At 44.5% G+C, this 21,896-nt stretch overlaps 1 protein-coding gene across 1 annotated transcript in view; it reads right to left on the bottom strand.

Annotated features, from left to right (window-relative positions):
• Nucleotides 1-754: 754 nt before the first annotated feature.
• CADM4 (cell adhesion molecule 4) overlaps nucleotides 755-21,896 on the bottom strand; it is a 636,874-nt gene continuing 615,732 nt past the window's right edge. Inside the window, exons 7-9 of the mRNA XM_077456688.1 lie at nucleotides 3,785-3,957; nucleotides 2,918-3,046; nucleotides 755-1,562 (exon numbers count right to left, since the gene is read on the bottom strand). Of these exons, the coding sequence (XP_077312814.1) occupies nucleotides 1,453-1,562; nucleotides 2,918-3,046; nucleotides 3,785-3,957 (412 nt within the window). The 3' untranslated portion in view covers nucleotides 755-1,452. The remainder of the gene's footprint in view (nucleotides 1,563-2,917; nucleotides 3,047-3,784; nucleotides 3,958-21,896) is intronic.

The following is a 21,896-nucleotide window of genomic DNA, read 5'->3' as shown; positions in this document are numbered from 1 at the left end:
CTTTATTCTATACTGTCTCTGTGTGAAGGCATCTATCTTTTTGATGGCAGGGCTTTGCTTCTTCATGCCAGAGCCACCACCCTACAGGATGGTGTGGAATTATTTAAGAAGCAGCAGGAGATAAGCAGAAAATACCGATCCACATATGAATGAAGCAGGAAGATCCTTGCACTGCAAATCCTAAGGTACAGCATTCTCTCCAGCAAGGAGACCAGTGACCTGCACAATCGTGACATCATCAAATCTTATCGCACATTTTGATTAAGACTAGCAGTTCAAGTAAGCAATTCCCCCATATTCGCTGCAAATATACAGCAATGGGGGTTCAACAAACAGGATGCGCACTGCTAATTGTTGATACAAATTCAAGACAACTTCTTAGGCACAATTAATATTTTTAACAGATAAAAATTCCTAGGAGGTCCCACTTTAATGGGAGTGCTGACTGTCACTTTAAACAATCTGATATCAGGCTTCCATAAGCTTCAGCACTAATTAAAGCTTGTTAAAAGCTTCCAGAAACCTGCTAGTAGCTTGTTTAAATTCACATACAGCACTCCCATTAAGATCTGTGTCCATCCTCTTTCTGGAGCTGAAATTTGCTTTAAATTTTATTAAAGCTGCCTGAAGCTTTGTTAAAGCTTGCTGTAGACTTTGCTTATTCACATATGCACACCTGTATGTACAAAGCCAAAGCGTGTACTATGGAAAAATACTATTGTTAGAGGGCCATGAAACATAAAAGACAGGTTGGTTTATATGAAAGAGTCTTTAATAAAAGACATGGGTATTATGAAGGACTTGATTTTTTTTTTTTTTTAATGGAGATGAGAGTTAGATATTTTTCAGCACACAATTGCTTTCCTGTCCTGTAATCACACAGAAGAAAATTGTAGTTGCCACTTTCAAGCCATCCCAAAATGGCAGCTCACATAGGACAAAAGGGGTGCTCAGCAAAGTAGCATAAATATTGTATCTGAAGGGGTATGGGGATTTTTACAACCATTTTTAGGAATGCCATTAGAAGCTCTTTCATGTAAAACAATATCTTTTTCTCGGTTTTAGATTTACTGTTCCTTAAAAATAAATTTAGACACCAGTCATTTCATTTGCACATAATACAATTGCCCCAGAGAGCCTATGTACGGCCACAGTCAATGCTCACTTAAATCTTGCACCCATCACGTTCAGTTCAGCAGTCTCTACACCCGGTTATTGACCCTCTTGAGCTGTAGGCGGTGCAGCAATAAGTTGACACTGCTGATCCCCTTACAGCAGAGGCTGAGTCTGTCTTCCCTTCTACCCATCTTCTATGGTTTCCTATCCCCACACTTTCTCTGCTTCCCCATTGCCCACCCTCCAAAAGGAAAGATTAAATAAAAAAAAATCAGGTTATTAATACTGTGTTGGGATTTGTTTCTTCTGTGTCTTTTTTTTTTGTTTGTTTCCCTTTTAAATAAAAAACTCCTCCTTTCGCTTGTGGTTCTCGCCTCCGTTTAGAAATGCTTCTCGGGCTTCGCCATGTTCATCCAGTCCACTTGCTTCGTGAGTCAGGTATGAGCCTGTAGGAAAGTCACATGGTTAATGCGGAACTCCAGGCAGAAATAATCAATGCAGTTCTGTATCCATTAATACATCATTACATTGTTTGCAATAAAAAACAAACAAACAAACAATGCAACTACCTTAAACTTACATATGTAATCTGTATTCAGCAGCATTCAGTATGGTAGGGCAAAGAAAAGAACCAGGGGTTCTGCATTCATATATATGCCAACAAGAAATGTACTGATAGTAGGAGAACGGATAGAGAGAGAACCTAATCAGTCTCCTGCTGCTCTGTCACTCTCCAGCAAGCTGGGGGTGGAGTGAGGATGGCACTATATTCCTTATTGTAAGTGGTGGGTGACTTACAACAAGATATATAGCTGTACTCCTTTGTGCTAGCCGTCTTATGCCAACTTCTCCCTACTATCTCAGTCTTAAAGCGACGTTCCACCCAAAAATTGAACTTCCGCTTTTCGTAATCCCTTCCCCCCTCTGGGGTTCACAGTTGGCACCTTTCAGGGGGGAGAGGGGAGCAGATACCTGCCTAATACAGTTATTTTGCTCCCACTTCTGGGCATAGATAGCCGAGTCACCCGTAGGCATCTACGCCCCTTCTGGCGCCTTCTCTGCCCCCCTCCGTTATCTTCTGGGAGACACGCAGGTCCCAGAAGACAGCAGGGACCAGTGGGATTGCGCAGCACGAATCACGCATGCGCAGTAGGGAACCGGGAAGTGAAGCACAAATCAGGAGATAGTTATCATTGCTTTAGGAATAAGAAATCCACCCATTTGGGTGTGCATTGGTCAGCATGTAGTCCAGAAGTGTTTGGATGGATGCAGGTGCGAACCCCTCTGGGCCATTTTGTTGGGCCCTGGTTAAGGACAGCCAATCACACATGCTGGAGTGGAGTGGAACACTGCAATGCTAGGACCCCCATGACCTGTTTAGCCTGATTATTGGAGAGTTGCCTGTTGTAGTGGCAGCTTAAATATGAGCAAAGAGATTAAGTCACACGGGTTGATTTACTAAAACTGGAGAGTGCAAAATCTGGTGCTGCTGGGCACGGAAGCCAATGAGCTTCTAACTTCAGCTTGTTCAATTAAGCTTTGACCAAAAAAACTAGATGCTGACTGGTTTCTATGCAGAGCTACACCAAAATTTGCATGCTCCAGTTTTAGTAAATCAGCCCCACCACGTCCACAAAAGTGGAAGTATTGTCAGGAATACCATGTCCCCAGATTTTTTTTTTCCAGCTAGGGGGGCAAACCTATTAATCATACAGAATAAGAAACATATTTGACCATCCTGCTCTAGAAGACCTAACAATTCATGTATGTAGTCCATCTTCATCTAAACAAACTCACTCACCTTTTTGCCGGACGGAGCACCAGACCATGACAATCAGAACACAGATGACCAGGAAGACCAGAAGCGCCAAAATCCCACCTATTATGGCATAGGGAACTTGAGTCTGAGCCTCAATGATCGCTCCAGGGTCTACAAGAAACAAGGAGCAGGACGTAAATGTTTAATAATAAAAACTGGACCACAAGAATTCAAAGGACAACTGGGCCAATATTCATTAAAAGCAAACAAGAAATGCAAGGACCAAAATGACTGCCTACCATTAAGTTATATCAAAGTAACTGATTAAATCGAATATAATTTGTTACTTTTTTTTACCTTTTTGTGTGATATATCTCTTTAAATTCACATGGGAATTTGGTTTGCTTGAGTGTATTCACTGATCAAAGTGAGTTTCCAGTCATTAATTGCTGGTGGTCATCTTTGACCAATTTATATCAATCGATTATAATATATATATACATACACACAGTATATAATGTTCTGCCACTCCTACCCAATGGCCTCACTAACCAAAGGGAGGCTTGATGGTGACAGGGGGACAAAGCCCAGCACAATATGTACAGGAACATGTGACCTGTCCCCCTTGCCCGTCAAAGGCATACATAGCTTGACTGGGGGTTCAGGTGCCTCCGACACACCTTCCAGGGATGCCATATAATTAGATACTAAGCAGATTTTTAATAGTAAATACATTGCAAAAGCAGTTTTTATTCTTCTCCTAAGAATAAAGAAAGTAAAGAATCAGAGGTGTGGCCCGTAGCAAGCAACCAGATAACTGGCTTCTTGTTGGGCAATAAGGACATTTTATTTTCCTCCATTGCTTTTACTTCTCATGTACTGCAATTTGAAGGTTTGTTTTGTACTCACCATACACCACCAGCACATACTGGTCTGAGGAACGGCCATGTTTGTTGGAGACCTGGCAGCTGTACGTTCCGTTATCTTGCAGACTAAGTGAAGGAATGGTCAGGAGGTCACCCTGGACCTGCGATCGTTCTGGTAATGAGTCATTTAGGCGGCTCCAGAGGATCTCAGTCGGCCTGTCAAGAACAAAATATATGGTCAGTGGTGCTCCAATTCCTATAAAATATCAGAAAGGGGGGCAGTAACAGAGTTCTGAGAACAGACAGCAGATAAAACAGACTGCATTTAAAGTGGAAGTAAACTCCCCTATCGTTTTCAGACAAGGAAGCTGCCATCTTTGCCTTCAACTGCTATGGTGCTGCACATGTGATTCGTTATGACACCAGCCATTGGATGGTTTGATAGTTTGGCTGAGAGCACAGCCAATGTGCAGTTAGCATTCCCGGTATGCCTTTTTTTTAACTGTTTAAATTGATGGGTTTACTTCCACTTTAAGTACAAGACCAAAATCACTTTAAACTGCCATATTCTGTAGTAGAAAATATAATGCTGGGAAGAAGAAACATGAGGAGGAAAAAGCAGTACAAGAATCTTCTAGTTCACATATCGGGGGAATGCCATGTTAAATCCAGTGTGCCTGCACCCTATTTGTTAACCATGGAAGCAATGCTAGGTTAGTGTTAGGCATGACAAACTTACCACATCACTCATAAACCATTGCACTACCTAACCTCCTCACAATGGTCCTCTGCAGAAGGGATGGGGCTTAAAACCAAAATGGCACAGCTTAAAGAGTATTGAAAATGGAATTTAAAGTGGACCCGGACTCAAAATTTGAATAATGCCATAGAGAACATTTGTACCCTTTGTCTTGAATTTATCCTGAAATTAGCAATGTACATCCTTATATGTGAGGGTGCCTAGGAATTCCTTTCCTTAAAGTGGAAGTAAACTCCCCTATCGTTTTCAGACAAGGAAGCTGCCATCTTTGCCTCTGTTTAATCTTCAACTGCTATGGTGCTGCACATGTGATTCATTATGACACCAGCCATTGGATGGTTTGATAGTTTGGCTGAGAGCACAGCCAATGTGCAGTTAACATTCCTGGCATGCCTTTTTTTTTTTTAAACTGTTTAAATCAATGGGTTTACTTCCACTTTAAGGCCCCTTTCACACTGAGGTGCTTCTAAACTGCCAGTAACACACTGAGCTCTTTTGAAGAGCTTTTTAGGCACTTTTGAAGAGCTTTCCATTCATTTGAAAGGAGAGGGACGTTTTTTCACCGCCCTGCCTGCGCACTGCCCCAGTGTGAAAGCGTTCATTGATTTTAATGGAAATAGGATTTGGGGGCTTTTTAGGCACTTTTTTTTTGTGTGAAAGCACCTCAGTGTGAAAGGGGTCTACAGCTTTATAGCTGGATATCTGCAGTGTGAGATCTGTGGTCTCTTGCAAACAAATTTAAAGTGGGCTTGGACTTAAAATATTAAGATTTCTATGCTAAAAGGGAACATTTTGTCTTTTGTCTTGAATTTCGCTGAAAAATAGCAGCGTACTTCCTGGTATGTGAGTGCCTAGGCACTCCTATTTCTACAGCTGCATCACTGTATATCTGCTGCCTCTGACTAATAGTCTAATGCCCCATACACACTATCAGATTTTCTGCTGATTTTTTCCTCCAGGTTTACCAAAACCATGTAGTAGAAGGGCCTGCCTGATTGCATACAAATTGAAACTCGTAAGGTTTGGCCTCATATTATATGGTTTTGGTAAATCTGAAGGAAAAACTCAGCAGAAATACTGATAGTGTGTATGGGGCTTTAGGATATTTGGAGTGAGCATTGAAGATGTCACTACTGTGCTGCTCAATGTTCTCCTTACTGGAGGCTCTGATGCGAGGATGCAAAGCCCTGCCTTTACCAAGATGGCCACCTCCAAACAAAGACAGTGCAGAACAAGGCACGGTCAGTAATGTTGAATCATTTAAAACGCCAGACAAATTTTTTTTGTTGGTTCTGGATAGAATAGATAGGTTAAAATAACTGTCTGTTTTTACTGTGGGGGTTCCTCTTGCTTACTGTGCGGCCACTGGGGCAGAACGTAAGCAGTCACTAATAACATTAGTAGACTAGGGAAGGGTTAGGACCTTTTCTCCCTTCGGGCACACAGCAATAAAGTTTTTTTCATTCTTCCCTATGCCTTGGAAAACATTTTGGGCTGGAATGTTTCTTTAATGTGGACCTTTCTGTAATTACATGAATAAACCCGACATGTTTCCAATATACATTTAGCCCAGGTTCACACTGAGCTGTGGGAATGAAGCCGTGCGAGTTCAGCTGAACTCCGCAATTTCAGAAACATCTGTGCAGGTTTCAGATGTCAATGTAAATCGCAGCCTGAAATCGCAAAAAGTAGTACAGAAACTACTTTTTGAAATTGGTGCTGTGTCGCACTGATTAGGATGGTGCCATTGACGGCAATTGCATGTACAAATGCTCCAGTGTGAACCAAGGCTTACAGTATAATTTTTCAAAAAGGCTTTCCTTTAAAGCGGAGGTCCACCCTAAATTGGACCTCTGCTCATCGGAATCCCCCCCCCTCCGGCGCCACAATTGGCACCTTTCAGGGGGGAGGGGGGTGCAGTTACCTGGATAATCCAGGTAACTGCACCCACTTCCGGGATAGCTGTCTGCAGAAAGGGCGTAGATTACGCCCCTTTCCGCAACTGCCCGCCCCTTTACGCAAGTGCCCCGCTGCCTGCTGGGAAACACACAGTTCCCAGAGGCAGCGGGGACCGTCCGGATTGCGCCGCGCGGCTCGCTATTGCGCAGTAGGGAACCGGGAAATGAAGCCGAAAGGCTCCATTTCCTGATTCCCATACCCAAGATGGCGGCGGCAGGACCCGACAGACGACCTATCGATCGGCTTCGGGTGCCGACATCGCGGGCGCGCTGGACAGGTAAGTGTCACTATTTTAAAAGTCAGCAGCTGCAGTATTTGTAGCTGCTGGCTTTTAAAAAAAAAAAACGCAGAGTCCCGGTGGACTCCCGCTTTAAGAGGCTGTACTTGAACTCAAGTCCCATGGCTTTTGCCTAGGCTGAGATGATATCATCAGTCTGCTGAAGGCAGGAGGAAGCATTTCCTCTGTCTCCTCTCCCCTGATCAGACAGTAAAATGTAAGTAGGGATGAGCGCAGGTGTATTTGGGTCCTAGGAGAAGAAAAAAAAACTGCGCTAAGGTGAACCACAAAAAATTATATAAATTGGTCTCAAACGGACCAGATTCAGCTGCGGCTTAACTGTATTACACAACTACAGAAAAAAATGAAAGAAAAATTATAAGCTGTGCTAAAATCCACATACACCAAAATATGTGTAAATAAATAAAGTGACAATAAATTATGGGCTTTAACCAGCCTCTAACCATTAATTAATGGAGACCCAATCATAGGTGATGAGTGCATATAAATGCTACAATCCTAGACCATAAATACTGCCTGCCCCTTGCAATATGGGACCAAACCACACACCCCTATGTGAAATAATACAAACTCTAGAAACACCCAGTGTGTAAATTAGCAAATCTATATGCAATTATCAAAACAATCGTTATATGATAAATCAGATGTGAATAAAGTCCTCCACAGATGAACTGTGCTCGATCCCCCACCGTATAACGCGGTTGAACAGTGCTTAATCCACCACCGAATAATTAGGATTTGCCGCTTACCAAAAATTCATGACCCCCCCACTACAGAGGGTCACAGAAGGCATGTAAATATATAGTTGTCTCCCAATCCAAAGAGGTCCTCGATGCTTTCCTTATACCACCACTTCAGTATGAAGATTGTAGAAAATACTTCCAAGAAATCCTTCCCATAAATTTAAAGGGGCCCAGGGTAGATGTACCAAAACCATAGAAGAGAAATAGAGCTCCAGATAGTGTAAAACCTTTTATTACTAAAAACCAAAAAATAAAATTGCACTTACAGTGTATACAGAAATCATCAGCCTTAAGTCCGTTGCACCGGCCGGACGCATACGGACAGACCCGTTCTCCTGGAACGGTTCCCAAACACGAGGTGACGTTAGTGTGTCGCTCATACCTACGCGTTTCGCAAACAAAATTGCGTCATCCAGGGGCACTGATTCTCGTGCCCCTGGATGACGCAATTTTGTTTACGAAACGCGTTCCCGTGCCCCTGGATGACACAATTGTGTTGTGAAACGTGTAGGGCGGAGCGACACGCTAACATCACCTCGTGTTTGGGAACAGTTCCAGGAGAACGGGTCTGTCCGTATGCGTCCGGCCGACGCAACGGACTTAAGGCTGATGATTTCTGTATACACTGTAAGTGCAATTTTATTTTTTGGTTTTTAGTAATAAAAGGTTTTATATATTGCAAGGGGCAGGCAGTATTTATGGTCTAGGATTGTAGCATTTATATGCACTCATCACCTATGATTGGGTCTCCATTAATTAATGGTTAGAGGCTGTATTTGGGTCCTAGTCCGAACCTGCCTGAGCTGTCCCATCCGGAAGCTGTTATGGTGCCCCACCAATGATAGGCGGCCAACACATTCCGCATCGCCACAGGTATACATGCCTTTTGTGCAGCTGTGGGCTGGAAATGCCTTGGTCACTTGTGACTGCCAATTTACTGGTCAGATAGCTTAGGTGAGGTTCAGGCTAGGATACAGTGTCGGGAAGAGGTCATATAAAAACATGGCAAACTGCGCCCTACACCTCCCCCAAAATGTATGAGCATTATGTGTCAGCAAAAATCCCCCCATAAAAAAAACCTGATCACTAATCTGCAAGCCTACCCCCTAAGCATAAATTCCCCCTCCTCCCAGTATAAATCTGCCCCCTGCTGAAATCCTCTCCCTCAGCACACATCTTTTACCTCCCCCATCCCCCTAATAAGATATCACTCCTAGTACAAGTCCCCAACCCTTAAAATTTCACATTCTCCTCCCCCCCACTCAGCACAAAGCTTCTCCCCCCCCCTCCCAACACAAAACCCCTAACTCACCACTCTTAGAAGCCCCCCCCAACAATTTCCCCAACTAAAGAAAATATATCCTGCTGCCCCCAAATTCCCCCTTCCAACACAAATCCCTTCCCCCCAAATCTCCTTGTAGTGCCCCCCCGCCCACACATCACATGATATACCAGTGACCGGAGCAGCAGCCCCTCCTGCCCACCCCTTGTCCCAGCCCTGCTAGGATCCCAATATGCCTGAGCTCATTTCTATTTTTAACTTTGCAGCAAGTCACAAGGTAAGACTAGGTTCACAATGTTGCGATCCAATTTTGATCTGACTTTCAGTGCGATTATGTAGTGCAACAGGGACGCTATGTTTAAGTGGTTTTCGGCAGAGATGTTCAAATCTGTGTAGTGACACTCAGGAGACTTGGGACCAGACTGTGTATGCTTAAAGTGAGATTTCTTTACAGTGAAACAAAATTCATCCAAAAACCAGCACACAAAGATATATGTGAGCCATAAACCCAGCGACAGAATACCTAACTAATCAACCTAACAAACAGAAAGTCTACAACTAACTATATACAATATATACAAAATGGGGAATGGAAAAGCAGGGAAAATTGGAGGTGCAGGAAGCAGATGGGAAGGAGGTACCAAAACTGGGATCGTTAACAATGTAGAGCAGGAAGAAGGCACCAGAGTACAGGGCAAGAGCTAGATCAAGATCTATGGCAAAACACTGGAGCAAGAGGCACTAGTTGGGAAGGACCTAAATACCCTCCCAGCAGCCAGTATCAGGTGGAAACTGATTACTGTCATCTGCTGGGAGACACCTGCTGGCAGACACCGAAACTACAAGTTTCCACTGTGGGAAGCACAGTGCAGGTGATCCATGTCCTGACACATAGTCTATGGGGCCAAAACCATGCTGAAATCACACCAAAGTAGTATAAGAACCTTTTCACCATGCTTGAGTTCAATGATGCAAACGGGCACCATAGAAAACAATGTGATTTCCATTGTAGTACAATTCTGTGTGACTCATGTTGCATCTGAAACTACAATGGAGCCTAAAGCCTCGTACACACGATCGGATTTTCGGCAGACAAATCGTCAGACTTTTTTCCGAAGGGCGTGTGCCAGGAACTCGTCTTGCATACAAACGGTACACAATTGTCGGCCAACAAACACGAACGTAGTGACGTACTACGAGGAATCTCAGCTCTTGAGTGCCACCCTTTGGGTCCCTTCTGCTAATGTCGTGTTTGGTGAGCGTTGATTCCAAGCATGCATATTTGTACTTCTGTGTGACGGACTTGTGTACACACAAATCTGACAACAGACCATCGTTGCAATGAGAATGGTCCGTGCTGCCTTTGGGGCCCATGTGTGTCCCATCAGACAGTGCGGCGGGACAGGAAGAGGCATAGACTCCCGTGGGAGTCTATGCCTGGAAGTGGGTGCAAATACCTGACAGGTACCCATATCTTAGACAGGTATCTGCACCCCCTCCTTCTGAAAGGTGCCAAATGTGATACCTGGGGGGGGGGTTCTGAAAAGAGGAGGTTCAATTTCTGTGTGAACCTCCACTTTAAGAGTCTACAGCAGGGTGCGGATCTGTGTCTGACAACCAAGAACTGCACCGGCACATCTGAGCCAGGATCTCAGTCCAGGAATCAGAAGCTGACCCTGGATGATGCCTGAACAACGATGGTGAGATCCTCCTCATAAGGAAAGCAGATGAAGGCCTTGTCAGGGAAGGACTGTGATCTCCGAGAGATAAATAACACAGATACACTTTTACGTAACCAGGATGTATGCATGAAAAAAAAATATAGCTGGTGATAGATCCAATTTAGGACTGACCTTTTGCGGTGCTGTCGTTCTTTAGCCTATTTTGGGTTACTTACACTAACAAATGTATGCAATTGAGCTCAGCACCATGGAGAGCACAACACTCACTGCCAACAATGGCACCACCTCTGTATATTCTCTGCGCTCGTACTCCCTTATTTACTTTCCCCCTCCAGCTTGCTGAAAGGGTGTTTGATTTGGAATTCATAAGCCATTTCTTTACATCTCAGAATAACAGGCTGTACTGGGCTCCAAATAAAACAATGTTCCACATACTTCGCAAGCGATCCCTTGTCGCAGTGTCTCGTACAAGAAGTCTACAATTTTTTTTTTTAGAAAAACACAAACTTCTCAAAAGCCCTCGTCTACAAAAGGGTCTGCAGGACGCAGTGCATCACCCAAACCAACCAGCTTTGCCGTTTCATTTTTGCAGAATCAAAAAGGAAAGTGCATAGAAAACATTCCTTCCTAGAATTACAAATGATGTTCCTGTTAATGTCGTATCATTTATAGTAGACCTATTTAAAAAAAACGAATGTTTAAATAAAGAGATCTTGCATATAGTTACATAGTAGGTGAGGTCGAAAAAAGACACAAGTCCATCAAGTCCAACCTATCATCTACACCAGCATATCACAGCTAAAGGCAAGCTTGCTAATGGTGACCATGGCAGAACATGCCTGCACTGTCTGAGTCGAAAAAAACAGGGTGACCATGCAGGAGTACAAGTGGGAGATAGGAACAGAGCGTTGTCACCCGAGAACAGGAACTGCCTGAATAAGTAAGGACCTTCCTGGCAGGATCACCAGGGATTATTATAGTGATAGGTGAATATTTCATAACATTGTGGTTTCTAAAGGCTCAGGGTTTTTTTACCTTCATGCATTTGTAGCACTGACCCCCGAAGGAGATGCTGGTTTTATTGGGCTTACCTTACCTGCTTGGCTGTCTCTCCGTCTATGGTTTCCCGTGGTAAATGGCCCAAAGAAATGTGGAAACTGACACTGAAACTTCTTTTGGGTTATTTATTTGAAGTATAAACAGAGTCTCTCAGTTTAGGGTAGAGAGTTAGGATTAAAGTGGTTGTAAACCCAAAACAACCAATTTTGACCTAAAGGTAAGCCTAGATTAAGGCTTGCCTGTAGGTCCAAGAAATATCTCCTAAACCTACACGGTTTAAGAGATATTTACCCGAAGACAGCCACCACAGCGGCGCACCCGTGCACTGGGGTAGGCCGCAGATCGCGGCGATATGCCGCAAGTGTCGGCTCTCGTGCGCATGCGCGGAAGTGATGTCATCGCGGCTCCGGCGAATCACAGCGCCGGAGCCGCAAGACCCGGAAGTCACTCCATGGCAGCGGCGAAGAGGAAGATGGAGGACCGCTTCGGGGGCTTCGTTCTCAGGTTAGTTATTCATAATGAGCTAGTATGCTATGCATACTAGCTCATTATGCCTTTGCCTTACAGGGTGTGCTTTTTAAAAAAAAAAAAAAAAAAATTTGCCTTTACTTCCTCTTTAAGTTCAAGTACTTTGGACTGCAGAAAAATTATGATAATTCTTGTAAAGAAGAAATCCGGAGAATACCTGTTTCACAGCTGGATTTCACACCCCCCGGATAGACCTCCTCTCACTAGGCCTAGCAGCCGGCGGGGGGGGGGGGGGGGGGGGTTAAAAAAAGTCTCTGCCACAGACTTGAATGTAGGAAACTTGAGAAAAGTCTCTGCCACCGACTGGAGCATTACTGAGGGACGTAGACAAATTTAAAGAGCTATCATACGGTACCAGTATCTCTCAGCCGATCCGGCGATCCGGCGATACCGTATGAGTGTGGATCCATGAAGTGTCCTTCAACTGAGCCTCCAGGCTCCTCCAAGCCTTGCGCACGGCCTTCTCCTGAAGAGTCCTCCCCTGGGTGCTTCTCCAGTTACTAGGCCTCTCCTTTAGACGAGACGGCACCGGACCACCTTTGAATCAATAGGACCCCGATATCCACTCAGGCCTGTCCCTGCAGTTGCTTTGCCTCGGGCTAGCCAGCTCCAAGACTTGGAAATGCATGATTCTGCACCCCAGGCCAGGAGGGCCATGGGGGCTGGTCAGGAGGACCAGAACCAAACAGACAGAAAACCCTCTCTGGACCGGAACCCCGGACCACTTGATGTCAGTACCCTAAATACAACCTCCCAGAATGCACAGCAGGAGAACACTCCCACTGGGCTGGTTCAGAGAGAAAACATGGTATTCAATTCACCCAGCTAGACTACGTTCTCACACTTGCCGGCGGTGACAGCGACACCTACAGTCAAGGAGAGCCCAGTGCACCCCAGCTAGACTGGTACTGAAACCATAAATTTAGTAAAATTTGCCCCAAAACCCAACTGTGGTTTCAGGAGAATTAACTTTGAAAACATATAGAGCCTGCTCGTCAGGAGCCAGCGCTACACATTCTATACACATATCTCCCAACTGTCCCAGATTTCGAGGGACTGTCCCTGATTTGAAGCAATGTCCCTCTGTCCCTCATTCTTACTCATTTGTCCCTCATTTTGCTCTGATCCATATAATTGTATAGAAAGTGTACTTTTTATCTTTCAAAACATGTTTCCCAGTGCTAAAGCTTTCATCCAATTTTCTAAATTGCTGCATTTGTAAATTTCAGTAGCCAATAAAAGGAATAGTAAAGGTTAAAAAAAAAAAAAAAAAAAAAAAAAGCCCTTGTGGGTTTAACTATTCTTTCACTTTTGGTTAATTCTCCTTCAAGGAAATGTGACAGGGGGCGTGTCCTATCTCTGCATACTTTTGCTAGTAGGTGCCATAAATCTATCCCCTATTTTGTAGACACTGTAATGTTTGCGCAAACCAAACAATATACGCTTATTGTTTTATTTTATTTTATTTTTTTACCAAAAATATGTAGAATACATATTGGCCTAAACTGATAAACTTTTTTTTTGAAAAATTATTATATCAAAAAGTAAAAAATATTGTTAAAAAAATAAATAAAAAATTGCCGCTCTTTTTTTTTGTTTATAGTGCAAAAACTAAAAACCACAGAGGTGATCAAATACCACCAAAAGAAAGCTCTATTTGTGGGGAAAATAAGCACGTTAAAGCGAAGTTCCAATAAAAAAAAAAAAAAAAATTAAGTCAGCAGCTACAAATACTGCAGCTGCTGACTTTTAATAATCGGGCACTTACCTGTCCCAGGGTCCGCTTGTCTCCCCCTCCTCTCTGCGGCATTGTCACTGTGGGTGCCCGCTGTGCACACTGCGCCTGCAACAGCCGCGCTGCGCACTGACTGGTCGGGCAATCATCTGGGACCTGGGACGTGTCCCAGATGATTGCCGAGAGGAAGTGCGGGAGAGGAGATCTTTCTTCCGGAGCCGAGGTGCCCAGGGAGGAAGCGGGAGCTGCGACCCTCTAAAAAGAGGGTTTCTGCTCCCCTCCATTTTTGGATGGAACGCCGCTTTAATTTTGTTTGGGTACAACGTCGCACGACCGCGCAATTGTCAGTTAAAGCGACACAGTGGCGTATCGCAAAAAATGGCCTGGTCATTAAGGGGGGAAATCTTCTGGTCTGTAAGTGGTTAAGGTGAGTTCACTACATGGACCATTTATGATCACATCTCTCCTAACATTCCTGTTAGCCCTTGTACACACGGTCGGAGATTCCGTCTGAATGTTTCCTATCGGACCGCTTTGTCGGATATTTCGACTGTGTGTGTGGTCTCCATCGGACTGTTTCCGTCGGAATATCCGAAGGACCAACTTTTAGAACTTGCCGGTAAAATATTCCAACAAAATGCTCCTATCGGACATACTCCTATCATGTGTAGCCTACTCCGACGGACAAAGTGCCACGCATGCTCAGATCAAATTCCTAGGCCAAAGCTATTGGCTACTAGCATGAACGTAGTCCCGTCCTAACGAAATAACGTCATCACGTTATGTACAATCGGATTTTCCGACAACTTAGTCCGACCGTGTGTATGCAACATCACTTCCGGACCTCTTCCAGAATTAATCCGTCGGAATTACTCAGACGGATTTGGTTGTCGGAATCTCCGACCGCGTGTACAAGGGCTAAGCGGAGCCTCCTATCAGTTTGGTTGCCCTTCTCCGTTATTTCTGCAGTTCCCCGATATCCTTTTTTTCTGAACTGGTGCCCAAAATGATGATTCTGTGGTCTGTTATTTTTCCGTCCAAACTTCTCCATTAGAATTTCCAAGTTTTCCTCCTCGAGGAGCAAGCCACAAGGGCAGGTCATAGAAGCGTCCAAGTCATACTTATGTATGAAGTGTCACACAACATTTTCCATTTCCCCGCACTGATCCGCTAAGACAAGGCAAGGGCAGTCGTGGAGCCCGATTTACATTTTACAGCTGTGAACAGAACATGGGGTTGGCAGCGTCTGGCCTCTTTATTTTTCATGATAGCAGTCCTGCCATCTTCCAAATTTTTACAAAGCCAAGAACTACAGGACGGCAAGTTTAAAAACCGCTGGGAATGGAGCAATGGCAATTTAAAAGCCAGCTAGTTAATTTTTTAAACTGCCAGATGTAATCAGAGGATGATGGCTTCATTACAAGAACGCCTGTACTCGGTTTTTTTGGTGCAATTTAGGACTTTACTGGTGTTTAAAAGTAAAAAAAAAAAAATACATCTTTATTATTTGAGAAAAAAAAATGGCCGTAGCTTGGTCCACCATTGTTGCTCTTCAAGAATCATATGCAAACACTGACTTACTAGATGTGACCTGGTACTCAACCCCCCCCCCCCCCATGTAACATGGGGGCCTGGCAATTGGTTGCACAGACACAGATCCCCTACATTGTGGGAAACCATTGGTTGGCTGAGCAGTGATCCCATATCCAGAAGCACTAGACTTTTCTCTAGGCTCTAGTGCTGGATTGGCTTGGTAAGAAAATAGGCTATATTAAAGTGATATTAAAGGTTCAAAAAAATATTATACTTACCTGTTCTGTGCAGTGGCTTTGCACAGAGCAGCCCTGGTCCTCTTCTTCTTGCACCCCCCCTCCTGGCTCCACCCCCTTGACCAGTGGCCCCAATAGCAAGCCGCTTACTATGAGGGCACTGGTACGTGCTCGCCATCGAGCCCCCGCTCTATGCATCCATAAGACATATAAAACCACGGCTTGGCCCCGCCCCCCGCTCTGTCCAACTGCTGTCAATTACAGCCAATGAGGAGCCAATATCTCCTCCAACGAGGAGAGAGAGACCTGGGGCAGCTGAGGCTCCCGTGCCCATCGCAGGATTGAGGAGGGGTTGTGGGTGGGGCAGCACACAGGTTTTTTTTACCGCCATGCATAGAATACAAGAAGGTAAAAACCTTCAGCCTTTACAACCATTTTAAAGTATAGGTGAACCCTCACTTTGTAAAACAAACCATTCAGTTTAAAATAGCATTATAATCCTTTTTTTTTTTTTTTTTTTATAAATGATCACACAATCTCTGTTCTGCTGCATAGAGAGGTGGAGAAACAACAGTACACTAATCTTTCCAGTGAATGAGCTCCCAGCACAGCCAGAAAACTGACCACACTGGGGTAGATGTGTTCTCATGCCAAGCATGGTCAGTTTGAAAAGGGAAAGTAGAGGATTGCCAGAAATTTTACACAAAGGAAGCAATACAAAAAGAGAACATGATACAATATAAACATTTTAGGAATATGAAATATTGGGATAGGATAACATTCTTTAAACTGCATTGTACGTGATGGCTTCACGAGTGCCTGCGACCGACAGAGCAGTGAAAATAAAGTGGGACTGGTCAGACAAAGAAGAGTGGGTCTGCGAGAGTGATATATAAGGTAAGTAAAACTGATTTTTTTACTAATACCCAAGGCAAAAATGAACATTCACCCATTCCAGTACTGGGGTGGTGGGGGGTCAAAAGGCAAGTTCACATTTTCCCTAGAGTTCAGCTTTAAAGGCAGTATGTTAGCTTTGGGTATTGCTAATTGCAATAAGCAGCAGTGTTGTCAGCCTATCATGTGAGCTCCTTTGAATGGCAATCAGGCTGCTATCTGATGGGTGCCCAATGGCACCCACACTTGCTTATTGCAAAGCGGTGGCTTAGCGTTGTCAGCCTGCAATGGGAAGTGCTCTTACTGGCAGGATCTCCCGTTAAGATTCATAAAAGATGAATAAGTTCGCCTGTATGTACAACATACCTGCTATAAGAAGATCCCCTATACCAATCTTTCCAGATAGAAAGCCACCACTTCACTACTCCTCTGAACGCTCCAAGTATTGATGTGTGTGGATGTGTGAATACCTGTGCCTCCACCCCACCTTTGGTTTGCGTTTCTTCCATTGGTTTATAAATCCCTACAAGATGTATAGAAAGGCAGGGGGACCCATAACAAGTAATGGGGAGCGGGTACTGGACTCATCTAATCATTTGAATACTCGCAGAGGATGGTAGACAGTGTGGTGGTGGCTTTTCAAGAAACGAGCCATTTGAACTACTAAAGCTTGCCATAGAAGGATCAAAAATTTGGTCAGTTCAGTAGGGATCGGTCAAATTTCGATCCGCGTGTGGCTTTTTTTGTTGCCAGAATACGATCATTGGATTGCCTTTTGTCGAACGGGCTTGTTGGAATGTTTTTCTTGATCAGCCAGCCACAGCCGCTGATCAGTGTATTCTAACAGTCCCCGCTGTCAGAATACAATGTGCCAGCCGCAAGGATTCCTCCATCCGTCCCGCCAGTGTGGATGGCGGAATCCATTTTTTTTTCTTATAGCCCACTGGCTAAATGAAAAAAAAAAAAACATCTCTGATCAGCTTAAAGTGGATCTTCACTGCGTCCAAGCCCCGCAAACCAAAAACACAATTAATTTTTAATATGCAAAGCAAACTCCCCCATCCATCCATGTCCCCTTGCTTTATTTTGTTAAGAGAACTTTGACAAACACCCTACCCCCAACATTATGGCCATGGCCATCTTGAGTAAGGGCAAATGAGCATCACTTCCTGAAATCCATCTGCCGTTAGCTCATGTATGACAGAAGAGTGTGAGAATCAAGAAAAAAAAAACTGCGCTTGTGATGAATTATACTAAAAAAACTACAGCTGCACCACTCTAGTGAGATATTATCACATAATAGAATATATATAAAAAAAAAACGTGCTGCGCTAAAAAAAGAAACAAAAAGAAAAAAAAAAAAATCAAAGCGAGTCCAAAAGTCACCAACGTGACATAAGCGTAAAATTCTTGACCGTTGTGTCACCATCTGTTTCCACTTCGCACACAAACCACCACCAATGATAAAGGTGTGCTCTTACCAGAGAGCGTCGACCTCTATTATGGAGGGTCAACAAGGGCTTTCGTGTCTAGGATACGCAACCTCCTTTAAGGAATCCACATGAGGTAGACAAGAAATTTCTCTCCAAACAGTCAATGTTTCAACAAATCATCTCAATCCAATAGTACCGCCCAATGAGCTCCAAACGGCCAGTGTAAGCAATGAATCCTCTCAATCTAAGTTCAACATGGTTCCCTCAGCCGCTCAGTGGGGCAACTGGGAAGCTGATTTCATTCCCAGCGGGTGCCCCACTGAGCGGCTGAGTGAACCATGTTGAACTTAGATTGAGAGGATTCATTGCTTACACTGGCTGCTTGGCGCTCATTGGACGGTACCATTGGATTGAGAGGATTCGTTGCTCACACTGGCAATTTGGAGCTATATTTCTTGTCTACCTTGTGTGGATCCCTGAGACCCCTTTCACACTGGGACGTTTTTCAGGCGTTTTTCATGCGCTTTAGCGTTAAAAAATACGCCTGAAAGAAGCCGCAACTGCAATCCCAATGTAAAAGCCCGAGTGCTTTCACACCGAGATCCCTTTCATACTGGGGCGTTTTTCAGGCGCTTCATCGTTAAAAAATACGCCTGAAAGAAGCTGCAACTGCAATCCCAATGTAAACGCCCGAGTGCTTTCACACCAAGGCGCTGCGCTGGCAGGGCGTCAAAAAAAGTCCTGCAAGCAGCTTCTTTGCAGCGCTTTTGGAGCGGTGAATAAAGCGCCCCTTCCCATTGAAATCAATGGGAAGCGCCTGTAAAACGCCTGAAAAACGCCTGAAAAACGCTATTGGCAGCAGCGTTTTGTGGGCGCTTTTAACCCTTTATTTGGCCACTAGCAGGGGTTAAAAGCGCCCCAATAACGCTCGAAAAACGCTGGTAAAGCGCTGCTAGTTTAAGCGGCGCTTTACGAGCGTTTTTCGGGCGCTGACATTGTGAAAGGGTTCTTAAAGCACTCGGGCTTTCACATTGGGACTGCAGATGAGGCTTCTTTCAAGCGCTTTACAGGCGCTTTTTTTAACGCTAAAGCGCCTGAAAAACGCCTGAAAAACGCCCCAGTGTGAAAGGGGTCTTAAAGAATTTCGAGCATCCTAGACACAAAAGCATAGGGGGTCATATACTCTCTGGAAAGAGCACACCTTTATCATTAGTGGTGGTTTGTGCATGAGGTGGAAACAGTTGGTGACACAACAGTCAAGAATTTGTTTACACTTATGTAGCGAGGTCCCAAGTCCCCTTTGGCCTAATGAGAACCTCCAGAGTTAGGGACAGCTGACATCCTTCTACATAGAGTGGGTTATAAGGCATGGTGAGTGTAATGTAAGATAGATTCATGTCAGAAACTTCTTGAATGCAAAGAGATTTATTTTCTCTTGAACAGAACTGTGGGAGAGAGTGTTTAGGGCCAGGACACCCTTTAGTAGATGCAATGTTAATTGGCAGATTCCAAGACTTGTATAGGTAGACAGCCATGCAGGGAAAGGCACCCAGCCAGACACCATATCTGCATGTGTAGGAGCACTGTCTACTATGGCAACAGTCTTATAACAGTTTCTAACACAAGTTGTAATGAACTTCTGTACTTCCTCTACAATTACTTCTTGTAGATCTTCACTCTACTGAGCTCCCAGTCTCTCTCACTAGACTTGCTGATCCACTGCCACTGGTCTCCTGAGCTCTTCCAGCCTTCTCACTGAGTATCTTCCACAAGCCTCCCCCCACGTCCCTGGCTTGGCACTCACAGATACTCCTCAAGCTTCACCCAACTGGCCTGCTCGGTCCCTGGCTTGACACATAAGGCTGCCCTGCAAGCGTCATCTGCGTTGGCTAGGTCCCTGGCTTGACACCTGCTGAAGTTTCCCAATTCTTCACCATCCCCGGTTGGTGACAATACTGCTCCGGTACTTGCTTCAGCTACTCACTGTGGTCCGTGGTAATAAGGTGGCTTGTCCCTTAGTGGCAGCAGCTTCCCCTCTACATCTGAGTATGACAGGTTCCCGGCCAGCAGAACCATCACTTATGGTTGGACTTCAAGCCGCAGTCCCAACCCTACGCTGCTCTCTTGCTTCTGGTTAGGCCCTCAGACAGCCTAGCAACCAGATGTCCCCAGGATAGGCCCCAGGCCCTGGCCTAGCAGCACAACACATCCACCCAGACAGCTATCCAGGTGGCACAGAATCCCGATCACCTGACCTCTCCCAGCAGGCCAAGGGGCCTAAGAAGATTCCTGCCCATTGGCTGAGATACCTCATCTATTCCTAATCTGTCCTTGCAGTGCCCTTGTCTTATCTAATGTCACCAGATACCCGGCCATCTAGTGACAGAAGTGCAGCAGTGCAGCAGTTCCAGAATTAGGGTGGAATCAATTGATCTCCTAACAATTGGCCAAGGCAACTAGCACTTGGCAAATAAATTTACTAGAAACCCTGCCTAACCATCAGGGTGCTACATCATGCCACGTTGGTGACTCTTGGACTCACTTTGGATGTTTTTTAATTTAATTTCTTAATTTTTTTATTTTTTATTTATTTATATGCAGGAGAGTGTGTTTAACTGAGAAAACCCCTCCTCCTCTCCTCCTTCCTGAAGACACCTGGGAATTTGCCTAGGCATGAAACCAGTAAGTAACTGAAGAAATGTAAAAAAAAAAAAAAGGGTTTAAAACAAGTAAATATGATATACTTTCCCATCTATTTACTAATGCTAGCAGCATAAGGATTATAAATAATCCACGATGATTGGGAGTCTTTAAGTCTACATGGTCTTCTATCAGGTAGGTTGTACACAGTGCTGATAGGGTCACTTTAATAAAACTATATCCAGTATCCACTATATCCTGATGCCAAACATTCTGAAAAGGGTTTAAATACACTTTGACCTATTTACACTGGCTAGAGAGCATTTTAAATGGGCCGTGATGCCCAGAGCCAGTAGGCACAGCTTCTGTACTTGCCACATTGTAATTGGCTGATGTCATCAGTAGTTGCACCCACCAGATTACAACTGTCAGTAGTTGACCATGAGTTGTTAGTAACAGCTCAGTCATGGTTCTTGGGGGTGCTAATGGAGAGCCCAGAACAAGACAGGGCCGGAACAAGCCAGGGCCGGAACAAGACAGGGCCCATGCAGTGGTTGGCTGTTAAGACCCACCAGCTCTACCACCACATATATGTGTATTGCTGTCGTGAAGGGGTTAAAATAATTATAGCCAACATTGTTGTTTTGGAAAGAATAAGGAAGGGTTAAAACCTCTGCCAGGTTCTTTTCCTTTCTGTCTGTGCCCTTTTTGGACCATATTGGTGATAACCATACATTTTTGGATTTTCCACCACTTAGGTGACCATTGTCATTGGGACTTTAGAGGATGAAACAATCTAGCTGGAGCATAGAAAGCAATAAAAACTCAACGGGACTTCAAAATCTTCCCTACTCCACCCAAAACAAAGCAAAAAAGTTTGGGTTATAAATAAAGAGACTTAGAAAGAATGGAATGGACTGTAAAAATAATGTTTGCAAGTCTGAGGCAACCAGCAATTTCTAGAAGCAGGACTACAAGCTCCTCGTGTATGCAGGTTTCCTTCAACAAAGCCTCTTCATTAGCTCTACACTACTTAGTACGCTCGGCCTAGAGAAAAACCATCATTTATATAGTAAAGTGTCCCCCACCTCTCCCCTTAATTAGAAATATGAATTAGTTTGCAGGAGGCCAGCTACCCACATGGCAGTAATGGGCTGTGAACAACAGGGCCGCTTCGTTACCGAGCAACCGCCATACCTCCCAACATGCCCAGGAGATTATCTACCTCTACTGTTGTGCAATGGTGCAAGCGCACAACGGCTCCGGGCTAACAACGGCTCATCTGGCAGCCGCAGAGCTGAATCGCTTGCCGGGGGCCGTCCGTGGCAGCTTGGTTCTGCCGTGGATGAATTTGCATGTCTAATTAAGGTAAC

This window comes from Lithobates pipiens, unplaced genomic scaffold, assembly GCF_037356315.1.
Source record: "Lithobates pipiens isolate NorthernLeopardFrog02 unplaced genomic scaffold, aLitPip1_a1.2 Scaffold_27, whole genome shotgun sequence".
Lineage (NCBI taxonomy): Eukaryota > Metazoa > Chordata > Amphibia > Anura > Ranidae > Lithobates > Lithobates pipiens.
The sequence above is the reverse complement of the archived record's forward strand: the minus strand, read 5'-3'. Positions and strand labels throughout refer to the sequence as shown.